General features: G+C 40.2%; 1 protein-coding gene across 1 annotated transcript in view; it reads right to left on the bottom strand.

Moving 5' to 3' along the window:
• The window catches only part of LOC5567044 (doublesex and mab-3 related transcription factor 3, truncated), a 98,622-nt gene that overhangs the window by 61,777 nt on the left and 16,057 nt on the right, over positions 1 to 20,788 (bottom strand). The window contains exons 2-4 of the mRNA XM_021846840.1: positions 15,666 to 15,767; positions 15,387 to 15,576; positions 5,848 to 5,925 (exon numbers count right to left, since the gene is read on the bottom strand). Of these exons, the coding sequence (XP_021702532.1) occupies positions 5,848 to 5,925; positions 15,387 to 15,576; positions 15,666 to 15,767 (370 nt within the window). The remainder of the gene's footprint in view (positions 1 to 5,847; positions 5,926 to 15,386; positions 15,577 to 15,665; positions 15,768 to 20,788) is intronic.

Here is a 20,788-nt window from a genome sequence, read left to right as displayed (position 1 = left end):
AAAATTGCGAATATATATGTATAAACGGGGCAAATCCATAAGTCGGAAAACCGCAATTATTGAGTTGCCTCAATAGCGTATCTGCTTCTGAGCGAATGCTTTCTCGATATCGTATACAACTTTGTGTAAAAGAGTCACAGTGGACTTTTCAGATTGGTAAGCATGTTGATTCACATGAAGAGGCATGTTTGCCAAATAAACATCACGGATGTGATAATCGATAATGCGTTCCAGACATTTCAGAAGAAAAGAGGTTAGACTGATTGGTCTAAAACTCTTCGCTTCTTCATACGATGCACGTCCTCCTTTCGGGATAAACTTTACAGTAATATCACGCCAGGATCTGGGAATATACCCGGTAGCAAAACTGCTTACAAGTAGCTTTTTCAAAACATGTTTGATAAATTCAAATCCCTTCTGGAGCAGAATAGGATAAATACCATCTGCTCCTGGAGATTCGAAAGGAGCGAAACTATTGAGTGCCCATTGAATCAATTCAGTAGTTACGATACTGCGAGCCCAAGCCAAAGGCTTGTAACTATACATGAAAAGACATTTGGTTCATCCGTTATTACATACATTTAACATAAGGCCTTTTGTTGCGCAGTGTACGACATCTCGTTGGAAATCATCAGTAAGGGATGGCTCATCATGTGGTAAATAAATTGAACAATAGACATATTTTCCATTCAGGTCACCAACAGATAATAAGTGAGTTGGGCATTTCATGTTTGTTGAAAGTAGCAAAAACTGATAGTTACATTAATACTGAAGATTGATCTAAGCTGTCTTAACTGCAGACACTGTCCTAACTAAGCAGGATCAGATTTCCGATACCATAGCACGAACACAGGATCAGCAGTGAAAAAACAGATAGGTATCTATTGAAAGTCTTCATAGGCGAAAAAGCACAGAATACACTGTACAAAAGGCATAGTGCGGTACCATATAAGTGTTAATTTAAAATAACCAACAACGCATCCATGATTCCACCCTTTATTTAGCATCAGGCTCAAAACTAAAGAAGGGCAGCCGATTATTTCTGGTAAAATGTTTTGTCTGCAGATGGACATTTTAAAAGATTCGTCTTTTTATTATACACTGCGATCGAAAAAATATCTTCAAAAAGATACATTTAGCCTCAACCCTGAAGATGATTCCCTTACTATTGCGTCCAATGTTCACTGGTAATTAGCAAACACTTAGCGGTTAATTTAACGACCCGATGCTTCGGGTAAACAGACCGCCAAAACGAGGGTGTCGTCTTCTGTTGCCCTGATGAAAACCTATGCTGGCGCCGTGCACCCCATTTATCTCACGCAACAAAACCGCCTCCAAGGGGTTGGTAAAGTGATGCGACTGATAGGATTTTTCAGAGGGAGCATTTATCAAGCAATGATTATGACGATGACTCTCCATCAATTCAGCACCATGAAATCTTCGGCACACGCCGTCAGGATGGGACTTAATTATAATGCGGTTTTATCGGAGCCCTCGGTTGGTGCACTGTAAGTGAATTAGGAAATATTTAAAGAGTAATTAAATTGCAGATAAAGATATGATGCTTTTTTTTACCTGCAATTAACTTTTTTTCATGTCTGGATAATTTGAGAATAAAAAAAATCAAATCAACTAGTTTTAAATCAGAAACTGTGACAAGTTTATGTTTTTCAACATTTTTTTTTCTTATGTTTATTTGAAAGGCACTCTGTGCTCGTGGCCACCACGTGAGTCGTTTGAGGCTAGCTGCTTGCAAAGAGTGTCAGTTCGTCTCAGTCACCATCTGATACTGACGGAGTATCGAAGTGGGAATCGAACCCATGACCTTCCGCTTATGAAGCGAAAAGCGTAACCTCAAGGTTATGGACCCCCCTATTCAACAAGTTGACCTGAATATTATTATTTTTTATAAATTCGTTGTTTATGATTTTGATATTTGATTTTAAATTGATCTTCAGGATCTTATAACTAAATGAACTTCAATGGAACGTTATCAAGAAGTAATCAAGCCGGTTTTGCAGAAGTTTGTTCGACTACAAGATGAACTGCAGGTCCCAACGTATGTATGAGTTTCTCATCAATACATAGGCGACGTGCGACAGTGTTGATTACTTTAAAAAATATATATTTTGGTCCACGTCAACGAAAGTTCAATTTTTACCAATGAACAGTTTGGTATGCGACATGGATATTCGACCACTTATCAACTTTTTCGTGGAACAAATTTGGTTCTGATCTCATGGTCTTGCTTTTCTAGACATAGACAAAACTTTCGACAATGTTAACATGATGGCCTTCTTTGTGTCAGCACACATTGTTACACACTAAAAAAATCTCAATTTTGAGGATGACACAGTCGTCGATATTGACGTAATTGATCATGACCTAAATTGAATTTTGAATCATTATTGAATCAAAGCTGACGTAAACATAAAAACAAGTAAATTCAGTTTCTTTTTAAGACATGACCTGCAGTATTTTGTCACTTAGCTTGATTTTACAGCATAATGACTTAAAATTACTCGAACGATGACACAAACCATCGCAGCACGTTGGTGAAACGTCAAACGCCAACGAAACCAAACAAAATAAAGGAGGCAAAGTAATTGTTGGTGTAAAATCCTCGACATGGTGTACAATTCAGTGCAAGTAAACTCTTATTTAAAGCTTCAAAGGAATAGAGTTAAGTGACTTCTGTTTATATACATATCATCACGGCCGTGTTTGTGTAGAAAGACTGTCAGCATCGGTATCATGGAAAATGTTCCTGTTGCGGTTCTCCGACATTACCCGGAATGCAATTAACCGGAAGACCATTACCCGGAAAACCATTTACCGGAAAACCATTACCCGGAAAGACCATTTACCGGAAAATTATATCTCCATTTCCCGACTTTTTTCATTAACGTCCTTTAAACCGTTTTATGGTCATTCATGTCAGTATGTTGACTTAAAAATATTTAAAATGGCCACCAAGTATAAGATTCTTAGTTCAAAATACATAAGCACCATAAAGGAGTCTAAGATATCTTTATACTTGATCATGTCAATATGCACCATCTTCATATATTTGCATTTCATAAATGATTCACCCTTCTAAAAATAAGCTGTTCTTTCAACTTATCTTTTCAGCTTGTCTTAATTTGGCTACAACTATGTAGCTTTATGTTTAATATTTGACCGTCGATTCTCCAAGAGTAACTACGCTAACGCTAACGCTAATATTCGACCGTCGATTCTCCAAGCGTCCAAATGTTAAAAAATAAGCAATAATTAGAATTTTTAATACTTTTCGCCGAGTGTCAATTCGCCGAATGCCGTTTCCACAAACGTCAATCAACCAATTTTAAATCCCCCATTTTCTAGAATGACCCATTTCGGATCATCTGATATTTACCCTTCTTTATTTGGTTGGCGGTTCTTTCGAGTTCCACCGATCTCGGCATTTTTGGCAAAATGTGTTTAGTCAAAAATTACCAAATATCTTATTATTTTGATTGCTTATTGTTCTTTCTTGATTATTACACTGGCATTGAATTCGGGGTATCGACATTCACAGTTATGACATTCGGAGAAAAATAGCACAATCAATCAAATTCAAAGGAAAAGTAGATCTATTGAGGTTCCAAAGATGGACGTTACAATGACGAATAGTGTCCCTACTCTCAATCACCAAGGCTTTCTTAGTTTTCGACTTGATTTGTTTAGCTTTCCCAAACCATAAAGCTGACATGAGTTTTGAACTGTTGTATGTTGCTTCCCTCGCAAGATAAGTGTTTTTTTTATATATATTTTGATACAATATCAAAATTGGATTCTGATCTGTTTTAACGTAAATGATTAAGAAAACCATGATGACTCCAAACATTTTTAAATGCTGAGATGTTCCATATACTCAAATGCAACCTACCTTATTTGTTATGCTTTTTTCGATTTCGATTTTTAATTATGGTACCTTCCAAGTGGTCTCGGATATAAAAAAAAATAATAATTCTTTTCATTTTTTCTATCCTTGCCTGTAATATTAAGTTTAATAGCCTAAATTTGAGGACATAGTTTTCCGATCTATATCAGGCGATTCTTTTCTAATTAGGTCGCCAATAAAATGACATGTTCAATCAATTATTGGTATCGTGATATTCGTTCACAGTTTAAATCTTACGTTGCGGCAAAGTGAAGTTATTCAGAAAGATCAAGCTGAGGTTGGTAGAATTGAATACCGCCGGCTCAAAATTATTTCTGGATGACAAATTTGACAACGTTTCAGAGCTAGAGTACTTACATACTTGTCAAACTATGAACGAATGCAAAAATGGTCGGTTGACATAGGCTCTCAGTTATTAACTGTAGAAATGCTCCTACATAGAACAGCTGAGAATCAGGTTTTATCCCAGTTGAGCCGTAACGCCAGCAAGAAGAACAACATATTTGGTCCATAGCTGTTTGGAGATGTCTTTTGAAATAGTGTTTATGGAAACCGAGGGAGTCGAGAATGTCTATGGTTAGCGTGACATAATTTGTGCTGCGCATCAATGAAAGGTCGTCGAAAATGGATATTTCGCTTTCCGGGTAATGGTGTATTCCGGTAAATGGTTTTTCCGGGTAATGGTACATTCCGGTAAATGGTCTTCCGGTAAATTGCATTCCGGGTAATAGTCTTCCGGGTAATGATATAGAATCGTAAAATGTAAGCATTGCATCAGCGTTTCTTATTACTTATAACCAGTGTCTAAAGAAGCTAGTGAGGAATTCCTTGGAGGCTATGTTCATATGCAATTACTTATTACGTCATATTTGGAATTTACAGCACACAACATTGACAGCTGTAAAATTAATATTAAGGCTCACAAAACCACGAGTGAAAAATAAAATCGAACGTAATTTTGCATCACTTCACCTGCTTTAATATGTCGTTCTTCTATAACACAAAATTACATGATTTTTTCGAAGTGTGTAGAATAATCCAAAGTTATCTGTCTAATCGTACACTTTAGGTTAATCATCAGATCTATTAGAACTATAACTTCAAACAATTTTTCAGGCTGTCCATATTGTATGCTGTACAAATATGGACAAATGTGTACAAATGTGATTGTGAAGCTTCTTCCCTGTTATAGTACTGATGAGTATACAGAATATCCAACATTGAAATATTGGAACGATTTTCGAATAGAATTGTTGATGATCCTAGACAAAAATCGTTGCAATTTTCTATTTTCTCGATTTATGAGTTATATATTTAGGTTAAGTTAATTATTAAAAATAGAAAATTGAGCGCTTTTTGCTGTACGATGAAATAAGTGTTATGTCTGTTTTATGTGTTTAAAGTGTTCGGAATAAGAATCAAAACGGTATACCGTTTCAACAATTGTGATGACTTGATGAACACTCACAAACTTGCAACATCGATACAAAAAATGCGTTCAATGCGACAATATCGCCAACAAGTCCTCCACCAATCAACAATGTACCGAATTGTGACCCCTCGAGTGCTTCTAACAGTAACCAATGCCACTTGAAAACTTCGTTGTCGCCATCAGTGCCATGTTGAAATACAATGTGTTGAAGTTGAACAGCCGTTTTATCCTGCAGTCAGGTACGGACAGACTCCAGCTATGGGACATTAACGTCATTTATTATTCTACCAAACAACCGGTGCCCGTGACAGTCATTTCAGAGCACCATGTTTTATCCAACTTCCCACCAACACTACCTTGCGTTCTTCAGCACCGACGGTGTTTATCGAGTGTCATTAATCACAAAATATTACAAGCTTGAAAGTGTAATAATAAATTCATCGACCGTGTTTTGCCAACACTACTACTACAATGTATAGCGGGTACTTACCGGGGCTGTCCGGTTCGCTCTGCTCTGGGGAATAGGCGGAGTTTAGGCGTTCCGGCCGGAGTCGGGGGTTGTCTGTGTCTGAGGGTTTGATGGAAAAAAAGGAAAGAGGCATTAGAAATTATTCTGGAGTAAGTAATTCCTGCTGAAAGCAGGTCGCCATCTGCACATATCATTAGAGTTTAAATTTGTGTCACTGTTCGCTAGAAGATTCTAAAACCAGATGTGAAAATTTTTGATGAGCTTAAATTGGTGCATGTCTCATGAACCAGCAAGCTAAACAGTTTTTAAAAGTCCATTTTTTAATCTGAGGTACTTATTTCTTCTCTATTTTGTTTCTTTTAATAACTTAGGACTCATTTGAAAAAAAATATATATCCGTCATTTCGGACCATCAGAAAGATGAAAAACTGAATAAGAGCAGCTACAAAAAAAACTAGGTAAGCAACGATATGTACCAATTGGAAATAAAGGTTTCTTAACGATTCTACAATTTTGACGTTTATGACGATTGCAAATCATGCAAATTTCATGTTTGTACAGCAAAGTGGCAAGTTTTCCTGAAGTGAACATATCTGACCGCCATCTTGGGTTTAATCGGTTGGATGAGGATTTGGTACCCATCATGTTGAATTTTGATGCTTCACTTAAAAATTAAATAACGTTATGATTCAAATCCCACACAGCTTCGAATTCCGGACACTCTACTTTGTATAGGAAACATTTCACACGAAATGTTTCAATTTTGCCGTTTAAAATATTCTACTTTCGATGCTCACGTTAAATAGCATTTTCCAAAGATATCTATTGAAATTCAAATGTCCAAATACGTTAGACGACTCTCTGTAATAGTTTATAAATTTCAATTGATGAACTGTCTGAAATTTTAACCAATATGTCCGGAATATAGGGCAAAAGTGAGGAAGCGTCTGGAATAAGAATCATGGAAGGTTCATACACGTCCATTAATTAACCTTGTAAAACAAAATAATTTTCGATAATAAAACCGTTTTAGTTGAGAGACAAATGCCCCTTCTGGGTAAAGTCTCCATAAACAAAAAAAAAATGACCCGTAGGCTATGGAGCTCACATACTAAATTCAAATTGCTCGTATATTGAAAACATATTTTTAGATTAATAAGTCAAGCTGTAAACCGAAACATTCCAAACCAAGCTTTATGGATAGGAATGAGAATGTTTCAGAATCCAGCACGATCTGAATGACTTCCAATGTCCAGTTTCTTGTCAAAATTTGTGGGAACGATGGGATGCCCATCAAGCATTCCCAGTGAGGTGAAGAATTATTATTTATTTATTTAGTTGGTGTTACATCAATTAATTTGATAAAACCTCGTTAACGATGTTACACCAAATTACTTGGTCTCCTCCAACTTCGATTTTGGCCCACGCTCCCCAGATCTTGTTGCACCTGATCAAGCCACCTCGTGCGCTGTGCTCCTCGCCTTCTTGTGCCAACCGGATTCGACGCGAACACCATCTTTGCAGGATTGTTGTCCGGTAGTCTTGCAACATGCCCTGCCCAGCGCACCCTTCCGGCTTTCGCAACCTTCTGGATACTGGGTTCGCCGTAGAGCCAATCGAGCTCGTGGTTCATTCTCCGCCGCCACACACCGTTCTCCTGCACACCGCCAAAGATGGTCCTAAGCACCCTTCGTTCGAGCACTCCAAGTGCTTGCAGGTCCTCTTCTAGCATGGTCCATGCTTCATGTCTGTTGGTGAACCTACGCCAGCACGCCTCTATGATTTCATTGGCTCTATACGACCGATGGTTGTACCCCCGGAATTAGGTACGAAGAGAAGCCGAATCGGCTTCGATGGATCAGGTGACAGCTTAACACACAATCATAGCGGTGAGTCTGTATCGTTCATTATCAAGATGATAAAGTTGATAATAAGTGAAATAGTAAACACCGTGCGAAAAAATGAACATACAAATTTGCCAATTAATGCAGTAAATTCAAAGTATTTTTAGCTCAAAAAGTTAATTTGTCTTTATTTATAAGGTAGTATATCGTTGAATTGTGTTATCGATTTTCGCTTATCTTTTAATGACCAATGAGGAATCTATGGGCCAAATTCGTTACACACCAAACTTAAAGTGATGAATTGAATCTACGAATTAGTTTGGTAAAATAACATAGAATTCTTAAAAACTACCTTTAAATTATAGTACGGATCAAAAGTACGGCTGGAACAACTATTTCCGAGTCATTCGGTGTTTCGAGGACAGATAGTTAAACATTTACTTAACATCAGACTGGTTCATGACCAAGACATAGACTAGACACAGGAACAAGGCTAAACGTAAGTTGAACACACAAGACATCATGATTACCTAGAAATTTAGAAGAATTATTATGTTTTGCTGTGAAATTATAACATTACCCATGCCTTGCAGGAAAATAATAATCCCCCTGTCAGTAAATCCTAGAAACAGTCGTTTAATTTCGGGGTTCTGATTTCCAACAAATTATTATTTTCGTTTATATACGGAAACGCGGATTAAATTCAGTCATGTCGAGTCGAACCCTAAGGTCTGGCAAAGTAGTTTTTTTAAGGCACTCTGTGCTTGTGGCCACTACTGTGCCGGAATCAGTTCATCTGTATCTGCTGATCTGTTTTTAGCTAATCTATATTTACATCTACTTTCACTCTCTTCTACTCTTTTGCTCTCACACCGAGCAGGAAGGAGAGTGTTTTGTTTAGTCCAATCGATTTCCATAAGCCATAGCCCATTGCTCTTGCAGTGGTTCGTTTTGCCGTGTTTCTGAGTCGTTTGAGGCTTGATACTAACGGAGGAGCACGGTCCTCCGTGCGGCGTCTTCTGGTGGCTGGACGGGTTTTTTTTTGTGGAGGGGCTGGGAATTGAACCCATGACCTTCCGCTTATGAAGCGAAAGCGTAACCTCAAGGCTACGGACCCCCCTGGCAAAGTGGTTGGTGGCACTAATAGTGCACATCTTGGTGCAAATGGTGGTGTGCAAGTGGTGGTCACGGCAGTACCGGAGGAGCCACATCCCGGTCGAACTTGCCAAGTATGCCGTGGACTGGATTCAGTCGAGATGGTGCAATGTGACGTGTGTTTCAAGTGGCATCACTTCCAATAGGAGTCACGCAGCAAATAGAACATTTTCCATGGAGCTGTACCAAACGCGAATCTGCGAAAAGTGTCCAGGAATACAGTTCTTCTGCAGCTCTTCCTCAAGGAAACGGTGGTCCTTCAGGGCAGTCATCTAAATCACACTTCTAAATCATCAACACCAGCAGCAGTCACAGCCAACGCCTCCGCAGCAGCAGTCTGATATAACAGCTAATGAGTCGAACCAACAACCCAAAGGAGCAAATCAAGGACCGTCACCTCGCTTCAATGGGTCGTGTCGTGCTGGAAAAGATGAGGACCGTCGAGCAGCGTGAAGCAGATTGGCAGTGTGCAATCGCAGTGGAGGAAGCAAAAAGAGAGAAGGCATTCTTGGAGCAGAAATATCAGCTGTTGGAGCAAGCCATGAGCGAAAATGGCTCGTCAAAGAACGGTTCCATGTTCAGGACGCAAAACTGGATCGCAACAACGAATGCGCACCGCGATGGGCTGATAGCATGTCAAGCCAAGAAAGCAATCGATCCAAATATGCACGTTGGTAAGATGCAGCTTTAGAATCCAACAATTGCGCGGGTTGGTAGCACTCGGTCGTCACTCCCAGAACCTATAAATCCACCGACACTGACTGCTGGAATGCAGCAGTTAGCTCTCGGCTCAACACATCAAACTCCGTTTTCGAAACAACCTCGGACGTTCCCAACATACGAGCCTCCACGAGGAGTTTCGATAGCGCAGTTACCGCATTCTGGTGGCCAAGGAGTAACTGCACCGACGGCTTCCAAAAACATCGAGATGGACCCATCTCGTCGGGTCTCACCAAACGTGTCGGTACCAGACTATCGACGGTTCGTTCCACCTTCGAATCGACCAGCGGTTCACAAAATCAATCATTCATCAACCATGCGAGACTATCGAGACTACAATCAAGAGGAAGAAACCGATGCATACCCGATTTTTCGGAAACAGTTAGCTGCTCGACAAGCCATTTCAAAGGACCTTCGAACGTTTTCTGAAAACCCCTAAAGAGTGGCCTCTATTCTTGTCGACCTTCAACAGTACCACCGCTCTATATGGATTCACCAACGAAGAAAACATCGTCCTTTTGCGAAAGGTTTGTTGTTGTCGAGCGTATGAAGCGGTAAAAAGCCGACTGCCACGTCAGTGGGGTCATATCGACGCTCAAGATGTTTTTGGGCAACCGGAAGTTATCGTCCACTCGATGACGTCGAAGATCAACTCACTTCCAACATTGCGAGAGGACAAATTAGAATTGATCGTGGATTTTGCTGTCAGCGTTCAAAACTTCTGCGCGACAGTGGACGCGTGTGGATTAGAAGAATACTTCTACAACATGACCTTCCTTCACCTGCTCGTCAACAAGCTTCCACTATCGATCAGGTTGAATCTTTCAACAACTGGCTCTACCAACTAGCAGAAGCTGCAAGTGCCGTAACTATTCCAAACACCACTTTCGAGTCCAAACCCGTACGTAGCAACTCACGTATGGGCAAGAAGAGCTACTTGTTCGTTAACTCTCACTCCGAAGAAACCCCATCCACCGCTACAGATGAAGCTAATAGCTGTCTTGTGATGCCCGCTGGGCAACTGTTCGAGATTTAGGCCTCTGCCGCCGGTGTCTACGTCAACACAGTGGTGGATGTCAGGCGAAATCATGTGGAAGGAGTGGATGCGAGCTAAGGCATTGCGAATTACTGCACAACGAGCAGAAGTGAGCAGCACTGTCGTCGAATACTTCCGCAGGCGACGCAAGCAAACGACCACCACATCAAAGTCTAGAATCAACACCACCAGCGACAAATTCAATCGAGCACTGATGTCATACCCACCAGGTTACCTCTAGTCATGTGCTGTTTCGCCACCTACCCGTAGTACTTCATGGGAGGAATCGCTCTATTGAAACATTTGCATTTCTGAACGACGGGTCGGAACTTACACTGCTTGACCAAGATCTTGCAGATGAACTGCAATTGAAGAGAAAAACAGCGTCTCTATGCCTGCTCTGGACTGGAGGAGCTAAGCGTCGAGAGGATGGCTCAAAGAGTGTTCAGCTTCAGATCGCCGCGAAACACAACAGATCCAAGAAGTAGGCCATGCAACGTAAAGTGGCAAAACTTCTTCTCCCACCACAAACGCTCAACTTCGAAGAGCTGTTTGAACAGTATCCACACCTCAGAGGCCTGCCAATCACCTCCTATCAAGATATTCGACCAAAAACCCTCAACGGAATGAAGGACAAGTACCTCAGCCTCGTTCAGAAAAGCCGAGAGGGAGCTATTAACGAACCGATCGCTGTCAAAACTCTGCTTGGATGGACAATGTGTGGGGGAGGCAATCGTTACAATACTGCCAACGAGGTTCATTCAGTTTTCCACATCTGTGCCTGCGACTCGTCTTCGGACGAGAACTTACACATAATGATGAAGGAGAATTTCGCAGTCTGGGAGTTGTTCAACCGAAAAAAAAACATCTCTCGGCAGAAGATGAGCGAGCGCAGACTCTACTCGAGACTCGCACAGTGCTGAAAGGAAACCGATATGAAACAGGCTTATTATAGCGATACGGCAATGTTAGGCTGCCGGACAGTTTTCCGATGGAACTCCGACGACTGCAATGCCTCAGAATGCGAATGGATAAAGACCCTCTGTTAGCCGATCAACTCAACAAGAAAATTCGTCGAAACGGGCTATGCCAGAGAGCTCACAAAAGCAGAGCTTTCCCAAAGCTTCCCCCGGACGTGGTACCTTCCTATATTTCCCGTAACGAACGTCAACAAACCTGGAAAGATTCGAATGGTGTAGGACGTGGCAGCAGAAGTCCACGGTGTGTCACTGAATACATCGCTACTCAAGGGACCCGATCAACTTTGCGAACTGTTCACCATACTTGTCCAATCCCGGAAGGACGTGTTGCTCTAACTGGAGACGTGCGTGAAATGTTCATGCTAGTGCTTATGCATCCGGTTGACCAGCAGTGCCAGCGGTTTCTCTGGTATGACGAAGATGGAACTCTCTTAGTCTACATTCTCCAAGTGATGACGTTCGAAGCGAGCTGTTCCCCTAGTAGTGCTCAATTTGCGAAGAACTTAAACGCCGAACGTTTCAAGGGTGAGTATCCAGCGGCCGTTGATGTCATCCAGAAGCGCCACTACGTCGATTATATGCTGGTGAGTGTGACGACAGAAGAGGAAGCGATTGAACTCGCACAGCAAGTAAAGAAGGTACATGCAGAAGGAGGCTTTGAAATCTGTAGTTGGCTCAGCAACTCCGAGCGTGTCGTCGATGCCCTAGATGATAGCCACACAGAAAAAAGAAGCCTAGATTTGTCATCGGGTCTAGCCACGGAGAAGGTACTCGGTATGTAGTGGTGTACCGGCTCGGAAATCTTTACCTACAAGGTCGGGTGGGATCGTTACGGTCGAGCGTTATTAGAAGGTTAACACCGTCCAACGAAACGACAGATGCTGCGTGTACTTATGTCAGTATTCGATCTGCTTGGGCTTATAGCCCAGGTTCTTATGTACTTCAAAATTTTGCTGGCTGGGATGATCAAGTTGATGATACCATCTTTGAACGTTGGCAAACATGGTTGGAAGTGCTCCCACAAATCTAGCAGATCAGTATTCCACGGTGCTACTTCAGTACTCGAAGCATCGATACCGAAAGGGTGCAACTCCACACCTTTGTCGATGCCAGTGAAAACGGTTTTGCAGCAACTTGCTACCTCCGATTCAACCATGACGACGACGTGGAGTGCAATATAGCTGCTGCCAAAACCCAAGTTGCTCCGTTGAAATTCCTTTCTATACCTCGACTGGAGCTCCAAGCAGCCTTAATCGGTGCCCGACTGGCTCGAACATCAACCGAAGCACTCTCTCGATCTCGATTCAGATCTCTCTTCAAGTTTTCTGGTCCGACTCACAAGATGTCCTGTGCTGGAACAAATCTGATCACCGCCGCTACTCTCCATTTGTGGCGTTCCGGATTAGCGAGATCCTCGAATTGACCGAAATAACTGAGTGGAGATACGTCCCCACTGCCCTGAACGTTGCGGATGATGGCACAAAATGGAAAGGACTTCCCGATTTACAACCTCGTGCAAGATGGTTCATCGGGCTGCAATTTCATTATCTCCCGGAAGACCAATGGCCACGCGCTTCGAGAGGCTCAAACCGCCGACCTCGAACCTTGTTCCAGTGCAATGTCGCATATCATCGCAATTGATCTCATAGTGGGGTCGATTAGTTAGAGTCGTTGGATTTGTACACCGTTTCTCTAACAACTGCAAACTTAAGCAAAAAAAGCCAGGCTTCAAATTTTCAGAAGTGCGGATCCGGAAAACCAGACTGAAGGATTGGATGAATGGATTTAACAAAATATGAACAGTTCGTCACTGTTAGTGTCGACATAGACTCTTGTACATAAACTTCAAAAGCCCCATACCTTTCCTTTTACCTGATTTTTAACATTATAAAAAATAATCTTTGAATGGTTCGACGCTAAAAGTGTCGACTTACCGTATGTTCACGTTGTCTTTAAGAGGAAAATAACCATCATCGTTTTACAAATTTTCAAAACCAGTTTTTTTGCTCAAAATCGAAGCAATGCTTAAGAAAATCTATCATTACATTGCACTCGCTATCTGAAATACGATGATAGATTCTCATAAGGATTGATTTAAATTTGACCGAAAAAACTGGTTTTTAAACTTTGTCTTAAGAACAAGCTTTTGATATTCAAACAAATTTTCAGGCCAGCCATGTTGTATGCTGTGCCAATATGGACTAACTGTTGTAATACCAGGAAGAAAACTCTGCAGAGAATTCAAAATAAAATTTTGAAAATGATATTGAGGCTTCCTCCCTGGTATAGTACCAATGAGTTACATAGAATATCCAATATTGAAACATTGGAACAAATGTCAAATAAAATAATTAATAATTTCAGGCAAAAATCGTTACCATCTTCTATTGCCTCGATTAATGCGTTATATGTTTAGGTTAAGTATATTTAAAGAGTTTTTTTTTTCTCTTATAAGCAGGTGAAATCAACTCACCTGTAAAAAATCTGAACTGCTACGGCAAAGGAAATGTAATATGTTGTTAACAAAATGTTAATAAAATCTTAGATTTGTGTTACCAAATAAGGATGATAGTGTTGTCTAATAACACAGAACACCTAGATATAAGAAATAATGAATGTAATGTTTGGAATGATACTAATAAAGAAATTTAAAAAAAAATTGATTGCTGATGATTGAATGATGGATTCTTGAGCCTTAAAGTACTGATAGGAGATTTTTTGAACTGAGGCTTCATGAATCCCATCACTTACCAAGGTGATTCCTGATCATGCAGCTATGATCCCTCCCCACTAACCAGTGTTGCATTTTGCGTTCCAGTTCAAATTTTTGAACGAGGGATCAAGTAGGCTTGAACATTGATCAGTTCAAAATTTTGAACCCAAGGGAGCCGAAAAATGAACGCGAAAGGAAAATTGCTTTCATGGCAGGTTCAAAACATGTTTTTTTCTGCTTTTAAACTTGCAAAAGATGTCATGGAACACTTAAGGTTCATAACATTGTGCGTAAAATGAATTGAATGTTGTTTAAAGTAGTGTTTTAAGGTTTTGTGCTTCACAGTGCATTTTGCAGCGTCATAATTTTGCACGCAAGTTCACTGTTTGCTGCGTTCTCGTTCAAATTTAGAACGCGTTCAGTTCACTTTTGGCTCGCGTTCAGTTTGGAATGCATCACTGCCACTAACTCCTTCCTGTGACAACCATGGAGATGCAGAGGTAATCTCCGTCTCTAGTAACAATGGATGTCACACAAACATTCCTTCCCTTCCCCGATGACCGTAAGGACGTGGCCGGCGCCGTTATTGATTTTTTAATGTTTGAAGTTCTCAAAAGTGTACATTGAAGATGAAAAGCTACTCCCAAGCTGCATCTCTTGGTTCCTTGTGCAACTTCGATTATTCTGGTCAATTACGGAGTAGCAACTACGAACTTTACGGTGATCAATGCTTATGCTTATGCTTAATTTTACATGGGCCTTAAAAAGTTCGATGCGTTAATTGTGATTAAAGTTAAAGTTCAAAATGTACGCCAATTAAAAGGAAAGCTACATCTTTTCTGCATACGATGCCACTTCACAGTTTAAATAAAGTTCTTGCCTAACGCTTATAATTTTCAATTACCTGCTACAATTTTCAGTCAATGTCCAAATTGCGTGTAGTTTAATATTTACATATGTTTTGCTGAGTCATGAAATACGCTTCTCCTCTAGTTTTAGCATATTCTAGCTAACAGCGACTATGGATTTGGTTATCACTATTTGTATCGATGGCGGTCTATTTTCAGCTAGAATTACTCGCTGGAGAAAAATTTCGTTTGGTCGAGACTCACCATCAGCAGCTCCATATCCGCCTCGTCCTTCGGAATCATTCGGCGGCGACGGTATTCCCGTGTGGAACTGCGGTCCCTGTCCGTTCTGTTCGGCCACTGGTTGTCCCACCCCGTGCACCCCACCCGTGTACAAAAGTCCCAAATCGCGTACCTCGTTCTCTTCCTGAGCTTGCTGCCGACGGAGAGCCACCTAGTGCCAGCGGGCGGGGGGAAACGAACAATTAGTTACCCACATGAAATCGTTTAACAGCCCAGCAGAATTCGCACATTTATTCTTACCTGAGCCGCCATGACCCGTTGCCTCTCGGCGATAAGAGTGCACTTCGCACAAACGCAATCTCGCCAGCGGCAGTACCGTTTGTGACCCTTCAGGGCGCTTACCTACAGCGGGATCAGAAGAAACAAACGTTAGGAAAAAGAATTTTAAATCGGCAGCCAAATTAATAAGACTTTAATGAAGGGAGCACTCTGTGATTTATCAAGAAGTAGCCAAATAGTTATTAAAATGCAAAAAAAAGTTTTTTTTTCAGCACTACTAGTACATTGATTCACCTCTCAAATTGTAAAGTATTTTTCAAGTTTCATTTATTATAAAATATTTGATTACAAAATGCAGATTTTTTTATTGCTGTTTTTCTTCTTAAATTCTATTTTGAAATTTACACTGCAAATTTATATCATATCATTGCTGGTTTCAAATTATTTCATTGACTATCTTGGAAGAACTATAGTGATAGTTATCCTTTTCTTGGGGCATAATAATATTTTTCCCGTTCAAAATCCTTGCTACACAAAATATAAAACTCTACTAAAAGCAAAAACTGTTTTAATGAAACACCTAAGTTCTTGCCAGAAAGGGGTTTGCAGCAAGAAACGCCACGCTTCTCCTCTTCGCCAACACGACGACGACAAGGACGGCGAAATAGAGTAATGGATTCAATTGTTTTAATTTTAATTAAATCATTATATGGCATTTGAGTGGAGGTGAATTTACGGTGCACTGAGCCGAAGCTTTCAGTTGGAGTCGCGCCATTGTCGCCGTCGTCAAGGCCCGTTTTATCCAAATGCATTTTGATCGCTGGTGGAACAATGCGAGGAAATTCTTGCAGTTCGTTTTTTGAAAAGGTGGAAAACAATGGCTTGCAAAGATTGAAATTTTAACTTTGAAGACATTTAGATCCAAGTGCTGTCGCATAATTCAATACGAGATGTAAATTTCTGTGTTTAGTATGGAAAAGTAAGACTTTGCCTGTGATACACATCTCAGTTTTTTATTATCAAACTGTAAAACTGATCATCATTGAGGGATTTAATATAACTCTAATGTTTTAAGGTTTATAAAAATATCATAAAACTTAATTCTGAGGATTGTTTTTCGGATCCCATACAATTTGCAAAAGGTGTAAATTTGGTGAAAAAATTCGATGTCATTTTTGTCACTTACACTCCTTTGTTTCCAATTCCTATTTCAAAGATTATCACGGTTTTGCAACTGGTGGTAATCGAGTCCAAATCTAGTTCAAATCGATTTTACAATACACATGGCCCATCATTTGAGCAGTAGACTGGCCCAGCTCAGTATGGGAGAAAAATAAAGTTGTATGATTCCATGGGGCACCCCCCAGGATTATTTTTTGGGATCAGAGGAAGCCTTTCTGAAAAATTCATCTCATTTGGTCGTTCCATGAGCTGGCGCATTTGAATTGAAGTTAATATGGGAGTTTCAGCTCAAACATATGAGCAACAGCACATCATCTACTGTTTAATTCAGGAAAATTGATGATCGCGTTCAATTGGACCCAGAATGTCAAAAACACTACTTGATGTAATGGCGAAGAATGTTGTAGAAGATTGTATCATGATCAAAATTAATATAGTTGGTGTTTTAACCATCTGAAGCATATCATGCAGTACTGCTTGTATTTCTTCAACATAGCTTGGAGGTAGCCACTAAGCGCATCATAGCCACCTATGACGCTGGGCGAGCTGAGGCACATGTCGCATGCATATAAGTGACTGTACGGGAGTGCTGATCTAAGCCTAATTTTCAACAACTGAAAGAGTAATGAAAATGAGATTAAATCCAGATACATCCTTTTGCAATTATGTTCATTAGGGTATCAACTAGTGTATTTGTCATTCTGAGCTTATTTGAACGCGAACAAATAGTATGCGGAACGAAACAGTGACATAGGATCAATTTTCAATATATTTGAGACGAATATCCCATACAAAATTCAAATCGAATGCGCCAGCTGGTGGAGCAACCAATTGAGTTGAAATTTTGAGAGAACGTTTTTCTTACCCTAAGGCTCATATCTAGGGTGTGCCCCGTTGAGTTTTACAACTTTTTTGTTTAAGGGCCAGTCTATTGAGCAGTGATCACGATGATAGCTTTTATTTATCATATTAGCTCTTCTAGCAGCAACATTGTTTTTACCCCAAACATTACTTAAATCACGATACTTTGTTTTTTTTTTCGATGTATTTAGGTAAGAATTCTTAAAAATAATTCTTTTTATTTTAGAGTTTATGTCGATTTTGATGATTGTGCATCTGGTTTTTTGAAACATTTCAATGATACATGAGGAACACAAACTACCCACACCAAACTTATACGACCTCCATTTTGTTTGAAGTCTATATTTAAAATTATGTACCAAAATATGAAAAACACAATGTCAGGTATTTTAGAAGCTTTCCTAAAAAATAAATTAGTTTGTCTTTAAAATCTCAACGAGCCCCCACAAAGCTTTACTATAAATGTTTACAAATACATACTTATAAGAACCGATGAAGTAATACTAACGTTTTGGAATCATATCAAAAGATATAAAAGGTCTTGGATGACATTAAAAATACTTCGACAGTTCTTTAAAGCTATGTCTTATTTTCCACAAATAACTGCGTTCTACACCCTTATGGGAAATGAAGATTTGTTATAATCTTGAAAGTGCGTCCCGATCGAAACATGCCTCCTGCATCAGCACACGGTGCCCCGAAAGACCGTTATTATTGAAAAAAATTGTCCATCAAATCTGAGCACAGGGCTCAATTCCTGAGGTCATTCTGCACTTCTTGAAAAATTAAAAAAAAATCCCTAGGAGGAATCTCAAGAAAACTTGATTTGAAGTTTTTGACTAAAAAGAACTCAATATAATCCTTATTAAATTTTTGCAATAGCACTGAACAAAACCCACAAAAACGCTCAAAAAGTTGGCCAAACTGTTCTCAACTTGTTCGGACTTCGGGAACTGATCTTGAAGCAGACTCCAATTTATCGGTCAGCTCAAACTGTAATGGTTTATTCAAGGTAAGTAAACAGTCAAATTATTTTCATTTTCATAACTTACAAAGTAGTTTCCTTTTTAATCCTCGTGCCCTGCGTTCCCTCTACTTTTCGACTGATTTCTTCACCTATTTGTAACAAATTCATTAATTTACATTAACATTGGAATTATCTTCTTTTACTTACGATTTCAGATACTAATTTACTTCAAATCCATTAATTGTCCGCTTGATTTTAGTTTGTTTTTCCGATTCTACTTCCTCTTCTACAATCGTATAAATTTCAATAATTTGAGTTAATTTTATAATATTTTCTTTTCAGGTTTTGTTTCTTATTTTACTTACAGGTTATTCCCACTTCAAATTTGATTTTTTAACTGTTAGAAAATAGATTAACTTTGGAAAATATAATTTTAATAAATTCACGATCCTTTAAACTCGACTGGTTTGTTGTTGTTTTTTTTTCTTACTTTTGTATGATTCCTCTTCTTGTACTTTGCCCTGACGTTTTGCGTTCATCACTTTCCGGGTCCCCGTTATTATTGCCCAGCGGTGTTGACAATTCCCCAGCCCGTAACTCCGGTACCAGCTCGCCTGAGAACCCGGATTTACCATCCTGTATTTCCAGCACCGCTAAGTTTGCTGCTGCTCGTCGGAAAACGCCTCCAGCAGTTCTAACGTTCGTTTGCCTTATTCGTCCATCCTGTCCTGCAAACACTTCTTCGATAATGCCTCTTGTCCAATTCTTCCTACTCTTTCCGTCCATCACGAATACAAGGTCCCCGATTTGAAGAGCCTTCGGATCCTCAGACCATTTGGTGCGTTGGTTAATGGTGGGCAGATACTCCTTGTACCATCGCTCCCACATCTTATCTGCTAAGTATTGCGACCGTTTGTACATGTTTCTCAATGCTTCAGACAACTCCGTGGGTCCATTTTGGTTAAGGTCTAGGTCGCGTACTGTTCCCCGCAGAAAGTGATTGGGAGTAATGGCTTCAACTTAAGAAGGTTCAAGTGATTTATAAGTTAAGGGCCGCGTATTGATCATATCCTCGGCTTCACCTAATGTCGTCATCAGAATTTCATCGGTGAGTTTTCTTCCGTCGTTCAGTGCCAATATTGCTTCCTTGACTGACCTCACCATTCTTTCCCAGACCCCGCCCATATGCGGAGCTCCTGGAGGATTAAAGTTCCACTTTGTCGTGGAACTACTTACTGCCTCAGCGGAATCAACTTCGATACGTTTCAGCAACTCCTTACTGGCCCCTTTGAAATTGGTTCCATTATCCGAAAAGAAATTTTCAGGACATCCACGCCTACATATAAATCTTCGGATTGCCATTAGACATGATTGCGATGATAGTGAATGGGCTACTTCTAGGTGAACAGCTCTGACGCTCAAACAAGTGAAAAGAGCTATCCACCTTTTTTCGATTCTACGGCCAACGGTTACCTCGACAGGACCTAGATAATCCACTCCTACGGCATTGAAGGGACGTAATTGCGGTGAAATTCGTTGAACTGGTAATGGTCCCATCATTGGAACGCGAGGACGTGAATGCATAACCTTGCACTTGCAGCAACTTCGTACGATTTGGCCAACTGTAGTACGTAAATTTGGAATACGAAATTTCTGCCGAAGTTCGTTTACGACAGTTTCTTGATTTGCGTGTCCATATCTCTCATGGAAATGTAGTATTACCTTCTTGTGACGTCATGGAAACGAGATAGGATGATCGGATACTTCATATCAAATGGAAGAGATTCTGAAGCTTCCATCCGACCGCCCATTCGGATAACGCTATTTTCGTCCAGAAACGGCGTCAATTTGTACAGAGTACTGGATTTTTCTATGGACATCGGTCGTTGGCCGTCGTTTATTCCTCGGTTTTGCAAAAGTATCGCCACTTCATCTGGAAAACTTTGGTTCTGCACCAACTTCCATAGAATGTTTTCAGCTCGTTGTAGCTCTTCCTGTTGAAGAGGTCGACAAATCGTCAGTCTCTCCCCTTTAATCATGGGCATTTGATTCAGGGTAGCTTTCGATGTGAATAATGGCAGACCATCCTTCTTCTTTTTACAGTTATCGATGAACCGAAGTACTGTTGCCGTAC

The sequence above is a fragment of the Aedes aegypti genome, chromosome 1 (genome assembly GCF_002204515.2).
Source record: "Aedes aegypti strain LVP_AGWG chromosome 1, AaegL5.0 Primary Assembly, whole genome shotgun sequence".
Lineage (NCBI taxonomy): Eukaryota > Metazoa > Arthropoda > Insecta > Diptera > Culicidae > Aedes > Aedes aegypti.
This window is presented reverse-complemented; position numbering and strand designations above follow the sequence as displayed.